Source organism: Centropristis striata, chromosome 10 (genome assembly GCF_030273125.1).
Source record: "Centropristis striata isolate RG_2023a ecotype Rhode Island chromosome 10, C.striata_1.0, whole genome shotgun sequence".
In the NCBI taxonomy this organism is placed as follows: domain Eukaryota; kingdom Metazoa; phylum Chordata; class Actinopteri; order Perciformes; family Serranidae; genus Centropristis; species Centropristis striata.
The window spans coordinates 4,032,630-4,045,122 of record NC_081526.1 but is presented as its reverse complement, the minus strand read 5'-3'; the positions used below and the strand labels follow the sequence as shown (position 1 = coordinate 4,045,122).

Sequence of the window (12,493 nt, the reverse complement as noted above, 5' to 3'; positions counted from 1 at the left end):
CACAAAATTACAGAAAAAGACACAAAATAACTAAAAAAAGACACAACAACAAACCATAAAAGACACAGAAGACACAAAATGACAAAAAAGAGACAAAATGACTAAAAAAGACACATCAACAGACACAAAAGGACCATAAAGACACAAAAAAACAAAACAAAAAAGACACAACAACAAACACAAAATGACTGGGGGAAAAAAGACACAAAATGATCAAAAAAGACACAAAAATGACAAAAAAAGATACAAAATAACTAAAAAAAAATAAAAAATATAAAAAACTGACACAAAAAGACCAAAAAAGACACCAAAAATTAAATAAAGACACCAAAAAGACACAAAATAACTAAAAAAACAACAACAAACACTAAATGACCAAAAAAGACATGAAAAGGATTCAAAAATGGACAAAATAGCTAAAACTATTTTGTACAACCTGCAAACATTAAATAATAAGCCAACATCTTGCCAGATTAATAGAGAGGCATAGCAGAAAATGAGAGAGGAGGAGTGAAAGTGAGAGGAGTCATGAAGGAGCTTGTCCATTCTCCATTGCTCACTAGTCACTGATCGCTCTATGTAATATTCAACAAGGCTTGGTCAGACATCATTTTGTATTTAACTCCACTGGGAGTTTATGTCACTTCCCTTGCATGTTATTTCTCCTCTCTGAGTGACAGCCTGCAGCTCGCTGGAGCACAGCAATGTCGCCGTAAATGGAAAACACCAGGCTGACACTCTGTCACAGGTATAGCTTCATAAGCAGATACGCCTCTCATATATATAAAAAATTAAAAAAACAAGCCGGGAAGGGAGAGAGAGAGGGATGAAACCACTATCCTTTACTTCTAAACAGTCAAAGGAGCTCCAGATTGGGAGCCAATAGTGTCCAGGACACATGGGAGAGAGGAACATCAACAGGAAGACTGATGGAAAACCAGTTCTATCACAAGACACAGAGACTCCTTGTAAAGTAATAACTTGCTACTTTGGGATTTGTCAGAAAAGACACAAAATGACCCAAAAAAGAGTGAAACTGACCACAAAATGACACAAAATGATCAAAAAATTACATAAAAATTAAGCAAAAAAGGAAAAAAATGACCACAAAAGACAGAAAATGATCAAAAAAAGACAGAAAATGACTAAAAAAAGAAACAAAATGACCAAAAAAGGAAACAAAATGACTAAAAGAAGACACAAAATTACCCAAAATACAAAAAATGACCAAAAAATTACGTAAAATTAAGCAAAAAAAGGACTCAAATTGATCACAAAATGACAAAAAATGACCACGGAATGTCACAAAATGACCAAAAAAGACAAAATTACCAAAGAAAATTACATAAAATTAAGCACAAAGGACTCAAAATGACCAAAAAAGACACAAAATGACCAAAAGATTACATAAAATTAAGCAAAAAAGGACTAAAATTGACCACAAAATTACAAAAAATGACCACAAAATGAACAAAAAAGGGGGGAAAATTACCAAAAAAAGACACAAAATGACCAGAAAAGACACAAAATGAACAAAAAAGACACACATTACCAAAAAAAAGGAAACAAAATGACCAAAAGGAGACACAAAATGACACAAAATTACCAGAAAAAACACAAATTCAAGCATCGTAAATGGAAAACACCAGGCTGACACTCTGTCACAGGTATAGCTTCATAAGCAGATCCGCCTCTCAGAAAAAAAAAAAAAAAAAACAAGCCGGGAAGGCAGAGAAAAGAGGGATGAAACCACTATCTCTTGCGTCTAAACAGTCAGAGGAGCTCCAGATTGGGAGCCAATAGTGTCCAGGACACATGGGAGAGAGGAACATCAACAGGAAGACTGCTGGAAAACCAGTTCTATCACAAGACAATGTAGCTTTGTAATGTTGGGACTCATATACACTTGCACACACACACACACACACACAGGCATTGTATGTTTTGACAGACAGTAATAAAGGGTGTAGTGGACAGATAGAGGAATCAATAGATGCTGGCTTATCTGGCTTAGCCTGTAGAGTCAGAGGATGACCAGAACACCACAGAACAGACTGAATCAAGTTACTCTGGTACATCAAATAACTGACAAAGTGCCATTCAGTTAGAATTCACTCAGATTCACTGCTTTACTCACAGAACCTCACAGTAACATGAATGCATCCACAGATTTCATTTTTCTATCAGCGTCTTTATAAGTTACTGTACAGTCGGCCTAAGAGAATATAGCACCGGAAAACAATCAGCCACTGCCAGACAAATAAAAGGGCCGGGACTTTAACGCGTTACTTAAGATTAATTAATTACACAAAAATTAACGCGTTAAAAAAATTGACGCATTGTAATCGCACTTATTTTTGCACCGCGGTACGTTTCTCACTGGATGAGTTTCAGGCGGACCGATTATACTGGAGCACCAACTAGCGTTGATGACTTCAGACAACGAAGGAAGAAGCTGATGAGACCTTTGGTTGGCCCCGTGGATGATGGGACATTTAGTTACTAAAAACCAACGGATGGAAGCGTCCATAAGAGCATGGTTGTGTTGCTAGGCAACAAGGAATTCACATATCACCATAGCAGCACATCCAGCCTCAACTATCACCTCAATGCTAAACATATAGCAGCTAGCGGCTAGTGTGCTAGCTAGCGTGGATTGTGTTTTACTTCAAAAACCAAAGTATTCTAGTTTACAGAAGGTCTACCTACCTATAGGCTACCTGGATTTATGAAATGTACTATATTTATAAATATGCTATTGCTTCACTTGATGGCAAAAAGTGCAGTGGTCTGTTGGACTTGAACAAAAATAAACAATATTTTTGTTGCTTAAGCTGATGTATTCAGTCATTATTCAATGGTATACTAAAAATACATGTGAAGAAAAGTATCATCAAACAGCAAACAGATATACTTGGTATATCATCATCAAACTGAAACTGGCCTCATGGAGTTTACAGCCAGAACTTTAGAGGTAAATTTACAGTAGGGCTCCACGCTGCTTTGTTTTCTAGTCTGGATGGAGTCAACAAGTCTGGATTATTTGGAGCTTTTGGAGACTCCACAGGGTTAACTCATTGCACACGTATTATTCTCAGATATATTGTAGCAAACTATGAATGTTGTTGTTGTTTTTAACTTTATACTTGTCCTGTGATTGTTTACTTAGGTGCATTGGACCAAGACTGCAAGACTGTATTGGCTGGATGGACAGGTAAAAAACATTTCTGTGTACTGCCTTTCATACAAACACCTCGACAGAAAGACACACACTTTCATTTTGTGTCTTTTTGTGTTTTTTTTAGTCATTTTGTGTCTTTTTTTAGTCATTTTGTGTCTTTTTTTGTCATTTTGTGTATTTTTTGGGTAATTTTTAGTAATTTTGTGTATTTTTTGGGTAATTTTGTCTAAATTTTGTGCCTTTTTTTGGTAATTTTGTGTCTTTTTTTTAGTAATTTTATGTATTTTTTGGTCATTTTGTGTATTTTTTGTGTAATTTTGTCATAATTTTGTGCCTTTTTTTGTCATTTTGTGTCTTTTTTTAGTAATTTTATGTCTTTTTTGGTCATTTTGTGTATTTTTTAGTCATTTTGTGTATTTTTTGTGTCATTTTGTGTCATTTTGTGTCTTTTTTAGTCATTTTGTGTCCTTTTTTGTCATTGTCATTGTCACTGACACACACAAACACACACACACACACACACACACAAAAGATCACAGTAAGCAAAGTCTCTGATTAATGGCTAGCTCTAAGGCCCAAAATCCCTGTGAGTGTCCTTAATACCTCTGAGTGTGTATGTGTGTGTGTGTATGTGTGTGTGTGTGTATCTGTGTGTGTGTGTGTGTGTGTGTGTGTTTGTGTGAGTACGCACACAAGCAATTTGCCTGGTTCTTGATAAATTGATGGCGCTTTAGTTTTTGTTCCGAGGCTATTGGGAGAATGGGGGGAGGGGGAGGGGGGAGGGGGGGCAAAATGCCGCTAACAGTTTACAACAAATGGATTCAAGATTTCATAAGAGAAGCAGTTTGGCATCAAGTAGTGCTGAGAGTAGTTGGGTGGTGTTTGGGGGATGATTAAAAAAAAAACTGAGCACAAAAAACAAGGCTGATAGGCAGCGAACCCTCCAGAAGTTGCTGGTGGGTCTGGAGATCTGCAGCTAACGCCGCTGCCAAGAAACTGAAAGAATAAAGTCATGCACTGAGCAGGAGAAGGTAAAAGACAATGTGTGACTTTAGACTCGGAGCATCAGACTGGAAACACAGAAACACATTCAGACTTTATAGCAGCAGAACAAAGAGCAATACAGTTAGATATATACACTGTAAAAAAAAATGTCTGTAGATTTTACAGTGAGAAACTGCTAAACTACGACATTAAATGACCATAAAATGTTGAATGGGTTAACTCTATGGAGTCTTGGACTATTTTGTCCATTTTTTAATCCTTTTTGTGTCTTTTTTGTGTCTTTTTTGTCATTTTGTGTCTGTTGTTGTGTCTTTTTTAGGTTATTTTGTGTTTTTTTTTTGTTATTTTGGTCATTTTGTGTCTTTTTTTCTCGTCATTTTGTGTCTTTTTTCTAGTCATTTTGTATCTTTTCTTGTGTCTTATTTGGTCATTTTGTGTCTATTTTCTAGTCATTTTGTGTCTGTTGTTGTCTGTTTTTAGTTATTTTGTGTCTTTTTTGTCATTTTGTGTCTTTTTGTGTCTTTTTTTGGTCATTTTGTGTCTTTTATTGTCATTTTGTGTCTTTTTTGGTCATTTTGTGTCTGTTTTTGTGTCTATTTTTAGTTAGTTTGTGTCTTTTTTGTCATTTTGTGTCTTTTTTTCAGTCATTTTGTGTCTTTTTTTAGCCCTTTAGTCCGACATAAAACGCGATCATATCAATATACACTAATCAATATTCAGTCCTGGTCCCTTTACTGAGACAAATCGATGCTAAAGGGAGATAAGTATAATTTCAGAAAAAGAAAAATATTCCCACCTTCTAGAGATCTGCTCAAAATCTAACCTTTCCCTCCTGAGACGGTCTCTGGGATTCTGCCAGCAGGATGAAGGGGGATGAATCTGCTGCTGCAGATCAGAACATGTTGCTATCAGCTGACCTGGTGAACAGATCAGCCCTTATCAGATCTCCCCTCGCCGTGGATCGGATACAGGATGCAGTAGGCGCCCAGCTAGCGGCGGGCTGAGCTGCTCCCAGGTGTCACACATCTTGTAAATCTGTTACCGGTTGGAGGTATTGGCTTTTGAGCACGACGGAAAGTGGCTTATCAGGAATGCATGATTACACTAAGCCTTCAAAGGCCACCGTTCCACCTGGCATTAACATACATCTTGTGTAGCGATTGTGTGCATATCTGATTAAGCTGGATTAATCACTTCCTGTCACTTAGTCATGTAATATTTAGTCTGATAAAACTGACAAGTAATACCTCATCAAACTCCCGTTTATCCGTCTCTTTCTTCTCTGTTTATTTTAAAATGTTCTGAGCTGCCTGTTGTTGCCTGCACTGCAAAAAAAAAGCCAACTTGTATTTTTTGGCCTGAAACAGTGATTTAAGTTGGTAAAACTTGGAAATATAAATTATTGACATTTAGGGCAATAATGTAAGTTAGCGCAACAAAGGAAGCCAGTTGTCTGCTCAAAAACAAGTTGGTGAGTTGTTGTTACTTATATCTTTAAGTTGGGGTTCAAAACAAGGGACAATAGTTCTGATAACTCTTATTTCTTTGTTGTGAAATGCGGGAAAGTGGTTAAATTCGGTCATTAGCGAAAGCTAGCGGCTAACTGATGCTAGCGGCTAACTGGCGCTAGCGGCTAACTGACGCTAGCGGCTAACTGATGCTAGCTGCGCTGCTTGTTACAGCTACAAGAGTAGCCATTAGCATATCAATGCTAGCTCAAAATTGTGGTCGCAACGTTAGCTGACATCATAGCGGCGTTACAATCGTGCCAATTCAGCACATTGTAGAAGTAAGGATTAAAAGTTATTACAATGTAAAATTATAAGTTCAAAAATCAGAATTCAGAGTTGAGCAAACTCAAAAACAAAACTTAAAATATTTAGTTTAATTGTCCAACTTAAAATTGTATCCAAGTTTATTGCCTTGAAATTTTGAGTTCACCCAACTTTTCTTTTTTTGCAGTGTGATTGGCTCGTTGTGAAGGTATTTTTAGATTCTGACCGTTGTAATGGTGGAGAAACGTTGCATTTATTGTAGTCAAATGCTTCACTGAGCATGTATATAGGTGGCTTGCTGGGCGACCTTTAGAACTGTACGTCTTGAGAACATTATATGTGCAGCTGGGTTAAACCAGTTAGTCCAGTCAGTTGGAAAGACCATGTATGTGAAGCGTGCGGATCACATTAGACAAATACAGTGGGTCTTGATGCTAAAATGACTTTTGGTTGTGTGTCAAATTGTTGGTGACCTTTCCTGTTGAATGATAATTTACTTTATTTATAAACTGAGAATCTGACACCCACTTGCACAAACTTTGCAGGATTGGTTTTTAATTAAATCTGCTGGTAAATATGAAGCTACAACCAGAAGAAGCAGAACTTCTGATTATTTTGCATCTCTTATTTGGCTGTATTAGGCTCAATTTTAAGGTGATAGAGAAGATACTGATCTGTGAAGTTAGCGCAAGAATCCCTTTATACCTTCATTGTTTAATCTAGACAGAAATACTTTTTTTTACAAAAAGCATAAAAGACAATGATCTGCGGTCTTGTTGGTTGTTTTTGACATTTTTGTGTATATACAGGTGAAACAAAGGAGAGATAAATGTACATTTATGAACGTTAGAGGGTCTGTTATGTTGCTAAGCTAAGCTAATCCTCTCCAGGTCCTCTGAACAGGTATAAAAGTGGTATTGATCTCGTCAACTAACTCTCCACATGCCCCTTTTAGGCTGCCAATTCTGATTAGTCCAACCAAATGCTGAACAAGACATTTAATGAACAAAACGTTCAAATAAACTGTCATTAAACCAAACCGCTAAATGTCCTTTTTTTATATCTATATAACGTTATATATAACTTTATTGACACGTTGCCGTGGATACGCATTGTTCTGCTTCTCTCCTGATGACGGCTCGCCTTGTTAGTGACCTGTCAATCAAAGCTAGCCCCGCCCCAAATCATGCGATTCTTTATCTTCTATTTTCTTCTAAATGGGGCCATTATTTACACTATTAATATCAGATTGTCTTGAAGAAGATTTTTTTTACTAGTAATTGAGACCATAGTGTTGTCCTAAAAAACATTTCTGAGGTAATAAATCAAATGAGAAGTTTTCTCATTTTGCTTTGAAATGAATGGACAAAAATGCTTTTGCAGCCAAACTTGGAATTTTCGGTAGAATGCAGCTTAAGGCACTTCCTGGTTCGCCTCCCTGCTCAGACCAGGAGGTTGCCACGTTATTTGCGAGACCAACACACAAATACTAATAATAAGAGAGGAAGTGGACCGTATCATCAGAAACACTCCTCTCACTTTAGTCCGAAAGTAATCGAATCATGTTTAGCAAAACGCAGAACAACTTTGCTTCAGTATGTAGAATCTCTGCAGCGAGAAAAAGGCAGTTCTTCCTCCATCATTGTTTAGAATTCACTCACTGCTGCCGTCCCTTATTGTACACAGTACACAGTATACTGCTGCTGCTCTGTTAATGGCACTACAATCTCCTCCCATTTCGTTCTGCAATGCTGCATTGCAATGTGAATTCACAGCCTCCGGACGCCAATATTACGCCTTTTTGAATCAGTATGATTGTCCTCGGGTGAAATGACGGCAGATCTCGTTACGGCACTATTGTGGAAACCCAGTACTTAAAAGGCTTATGCATGTATATATTTATATTTATTTATGTCTGACGTATCTGTGGATATTAACATAAAAATGTTCAATGTGAACAATCTACGTAACAGTGAGACATTATGTAAAATACCTCAAATGTTAAGCATTTTTTACAGCTTTTTCTTACACACACACACACAGTATGTTTTCAATTACATTTACTCACTTTGTTTAGTGATTTCTACTCAGTTTTTCCACTTTTTCTACTCCAGTTTTTGTGGTAATTGTATAGTAATTGTAGTGTGTGTGTGTGTGTGTGTGTGTGTGTGTATATATATATGTATGTATGTATGACGTATCAGTGGATATTAACATAAAAATGTTCAATGTGAACAATCTATGTAACAGTGAGACATTATCTAAATTACCTCGAATGTTAAGCATTTTTTACAGCTTTTTCTTGTGAGTCACAAATGCACACACACACACACACACACACACACACACGCACACACACACACACTCACACACACACATGCACACACACAGTATCTGCACTGAGCTCATAATTGCCAAAATATGTGCAAGTGTACAATAAGTGTAAAACCAGTCAGTACAACACATTTTTTTAAGTAAATCATAAGAAAATTTGCACTTATATCCTACAAATGTTTTCAATTATATTTATATTTTTAGTTTGTTTAGTGATTTCTACTCAGTTTTTCCATATAATGTGGTTAACATAATATTTCAGTTACATTTACTCAATTTATGTGGTAATTGTATATGTATATATATATATATATATATATATATATATGACATATCAGTGGATATTAACATAAAAATGTTCAATGTGAACAATCTATGTAACAGTGAGACATTATCTAAATTACCTCGAATGTTAAGCATTTTTTACAGCTTTTTCTTGTGAGTCACAAATGCACACACACACACACACACACACACACACACACACAGTATCTGCACTAAGCTCATAATTGCCAAAATATGTGCCTGGCAGATTTATTAGTGCAGCTCTACTTCTCAACAGCTCTTTACAATCACGCATTACAAGTCCTCAAAATAGTGATTTTTCATCCTGTGCAAGCCGAAAAGAGAGAGAGAGAGAGAGAGAGAAAAAGAGAGAGAGAGATGTGGGGGAGATAGAGAGTTCTTCTTCTCTTCCCATGAAGCTGGCTGCCTGCGATAACATTTTATGGGGTGTATCCTTGCAGTTTGTGATATACTGCAGTTCTGAATAACAGCCTTTTCCCCTGAATTAGGACAGAGTCTTAGTATGCCTTGACCAAATTAAGTTCTTTTATTACGCCAGAATAAAAAAAAAAAGAAAAAAGGAGGAGGGAAGCAAACTCTTTCCGCTCATTTCTGCAGCAGCTCAGTAGATAGTTTAGGGAGCATATCGGGAAAATTATTGAGAGGCTTGATTTCAAGTGACAGCGTCAGAGTGGTGCTGAGAATTCACTTTGATGGTTATTTCCATGTTTTTGATCTCAGCCTGGATTTTAATGAGAGGGCATAGAGGGATATTTGTTACCAGAGGAGTCTCACTGAGAAAAACAGACAGAAAACTGAAGGTGAAGAGGTTTTCTAAGGATCGCCCACATAAGCATATACTTTCGAGACGTGTTTTTTTTTGTTTATTTGCTCTCTTGTGTTCTACTTCAAGTATAGACGTGAAGCATCTTTTTGTCCTCATCCTCTCTAATCCCACTCAGACGTCATCGTCTCTCCTCTCTCGGAGATAATGTTTCATGCTTCCTCATCGCCTGCATCCTCTTCTGTCTTAATCGTCTACTCATTTTCCGCCTTCTTCTTCTTCTCCCCCTCCACTTTACTGTCTTCAGAACCCCTCTGATCGCAGCAGGGGTTATCGGCGGCCTCTTCTTGGTGGTGATCATGGTGCTGAGCGTAGCGGTGTCTGTGCGCCGGAAGAACATTAAGAAGAAGAGAGCACTCCGACGCTTCCTGGAGACAGAGGTGAGCTTGGCAGCAGATGAAAAAGAAGTAGAAACTTCTGCCCGTAGCTCTGAAAGATGCTGCTGTCGGGAGACTGTGCATGACTGTGCATGTGAAAGTTGTATGATACTTCCTTTGCACTCTAAACTCTTAATGTTGTATCATATCGGACTGAAAACAAACAATAAATTACTTAAAAAAGACAGAAGACGAGCAAAAATACACAGAATTACCAAAAAAGACAGAAAATTATTTTAAAAAGACACAAAATTACTAATAAAAGACACAAAATGACTGAAAAAAACAATAAATTACTTGAAAAGACTCAAAATGAGCAAAAAATACACAGAATTACTAAAAAGACACAAAATTACGAAAAAAAAACAATAAATTACTTAAAAAGACACAAGATGAGCAAAAATACACAGAACTACCAAAAAAGACACAAAATTATTTAAAAAAGACACAAAATGACTGAAAAAAACAATAAATTACTTAAAAAGACACAAAATGAGCAAAAAAGACACAAAATTACTAAAAAATAAAGACACAAAATGACAAAAAAAACAATAAATTACTTTAAAAAGACACAAGATGAGCAAAAATACACAGAATTACCAAAAAAGACAAAAAATAATTTAAAAAAGACACAAATTGACCCCAATAACCCCACAAAATTACTAAAAAAAAGACACAAAATGACTGAAAAAACAATAAATTACTTAAAGAAGACACAAATTGACAAAAAAATACACAGAAGACACAAAATTATAAAAGAAGACAAAAAAGTATTAAAAAAAGACACAAAATTACAAAACAAAAGACACAAAATTACCAAAAAAAGAAACAGAATTACCAAAAAAAGACACAAATGACAGGAAAAAAAACCCTAAATTACTTAAGAAAAGATACAAAATTACAAAATAAGACAGAAAAAATACCAAAATAAGACACAAAATGACCAAAAAAGACACAAAATGACCAAAAAAAAAGTAATAAAAGGGACCTTCCACACACAACAAGGTAAAGTGCCATTCATATAAAACTCACATTAATCTTCCATATCGATATGAGTTTGAGACCCATGCTTTACAGACTCAAATCATTACAAACATAGTGGAGTAAAGTAGTAAAAAGATGAAAAGAAAATTATTAATGTATGTTATTAAGTACAGAAGAATTGTTGTTTTTTTAAGTAAAAGTTGCAGAATTATCTTTGACAGATTTTGCACATAATTGGCAGTCTTTAAGACGAATATTCCATTAATTTGAGAAGAAAACAGGATCAAAACAGAGGAAATGCCTGAGGACGCTTCTCTGAATCTGTATGATTACATTGTTGCGTGTGTGTGTGTATTCTTACCACACACACACTGGACAGATACTGTAGAAAATAAGAGAAAGCCAGACTGAAAGACAGAGAAAAGTATCAAAATGACCTAAAAAAGACACAAAATTACTTCAAAAAGACAGAAAATGACCAAAAAATACACAGAATTATCAAACAAGACACAAAAGTATTTAAAAAAAAGACACAAATTTATTTAAAAAAGACACAAAATTACCAAAAAAAGACACAAAATTACTAAAATAAAGACACAAAATTACCAAAAAAAAGAAACAGAATTATCAAAAAAGACACAAAATTATTTAAAAAAGACACAAAATTACTTCAAAAAGACACAAAATGACCAAAAAATACACAGAATTATCAAACAAGACACAAAAGTATTTAAAAAAAAGACACAAATTTATTTTAAAAAGACACAAAATTACCAAAAAAAGACACAAAATTACTAAAATAAAGACACAAAATTACCAAAAAAAAGAAACAGAATTACCAAAAAAGACACAATATTATCAAATAAGACACAAAGGTATTAAAAAAGACACAAAATTACTAAAAAAAAGACTCAAAATGAGCAAAAAATACACAGAATTACTAAAAAGACACAAAATTACGAAAAAAAAACAATAAATTACTTAAAAAGACACAAGATGAGCAAAAATACACAGAACTACCAAAAAAGACACAAAATTATTTAAAAAAGACACAAAATGACTGAAAAAAACAATAAATTACTTAAAAAGACACAAAATGAGCAAAAAAGACACAAAATTACTAAAAAATAAAGACACAAAATGACAAAAAAAAACAATAAATTACTTTAAAAAGACACAAGATGAGCAAAAATACACAGAATTACCAAAAAAGACAAAAAATAATTTAAAAAAGACACAAATTGACCCCAATAACCCCACAAAATTACTAAAAAAAAGACACAAAATGACTGAAAAAACAATAAATTACTTAAAGAAGACACAAATTGACAAAAAAATACACAGAAGACACAAAATTATAAAAGAAGACAAAAAAGTATTAAAAAAAGACACAAAATTACAAAACAAAAGACACAAAATTACCAAAAAAAGAAACAGAATTACCAAAAAAAGACACAAATGACAGGAAAAAAAACCCTAAATTACTTAAGAAAAGATACAAAATTACAAAATAAGACAGAAAAAATACCAAAATAAGACACAAAATGACCAAAAAAGACACAAAATGACCAAAAAAAAAGTAATAAAAGGGACCTTCCACACACAACAAGGTAAAGTGCCATTCATATAAAACTCACATTAATCTTCCATATCGATATGAGTTTGAGACCCATGCTTTACAGACTCAAATCATTACAAACATAGTGGA

At 34.8% G+C, this 12,493-nt stretch overlaps 1 protein-coding gene across 1 annotated transcript in view; it reads left to right on the top strand.

Annotated features, from left to right (window-relative positions):
• The window catches only part of LOC131978699 (receptor tyrosine-protein kinase erbB-4-like), a 643,267-nt gene that overhangs the window by 510,447 nt on the left and 120,327 nt on the right, over window positions 1-12,493 (top strand). The window contains exons 16-17 of the mRNA XM_059342409.1: window positions 3,170-3,214; window positions 9,672-9,804. Coding sequence (XP_059198392.1) covers window positions 3,170-3,214; window positions 9,672-9,804 — 178 coding nt within the window. The remainder of the gene's footprint in view (window positions 1-3,169; window positions 3,215-9,671; window positions 9,805-12,493) is intronic.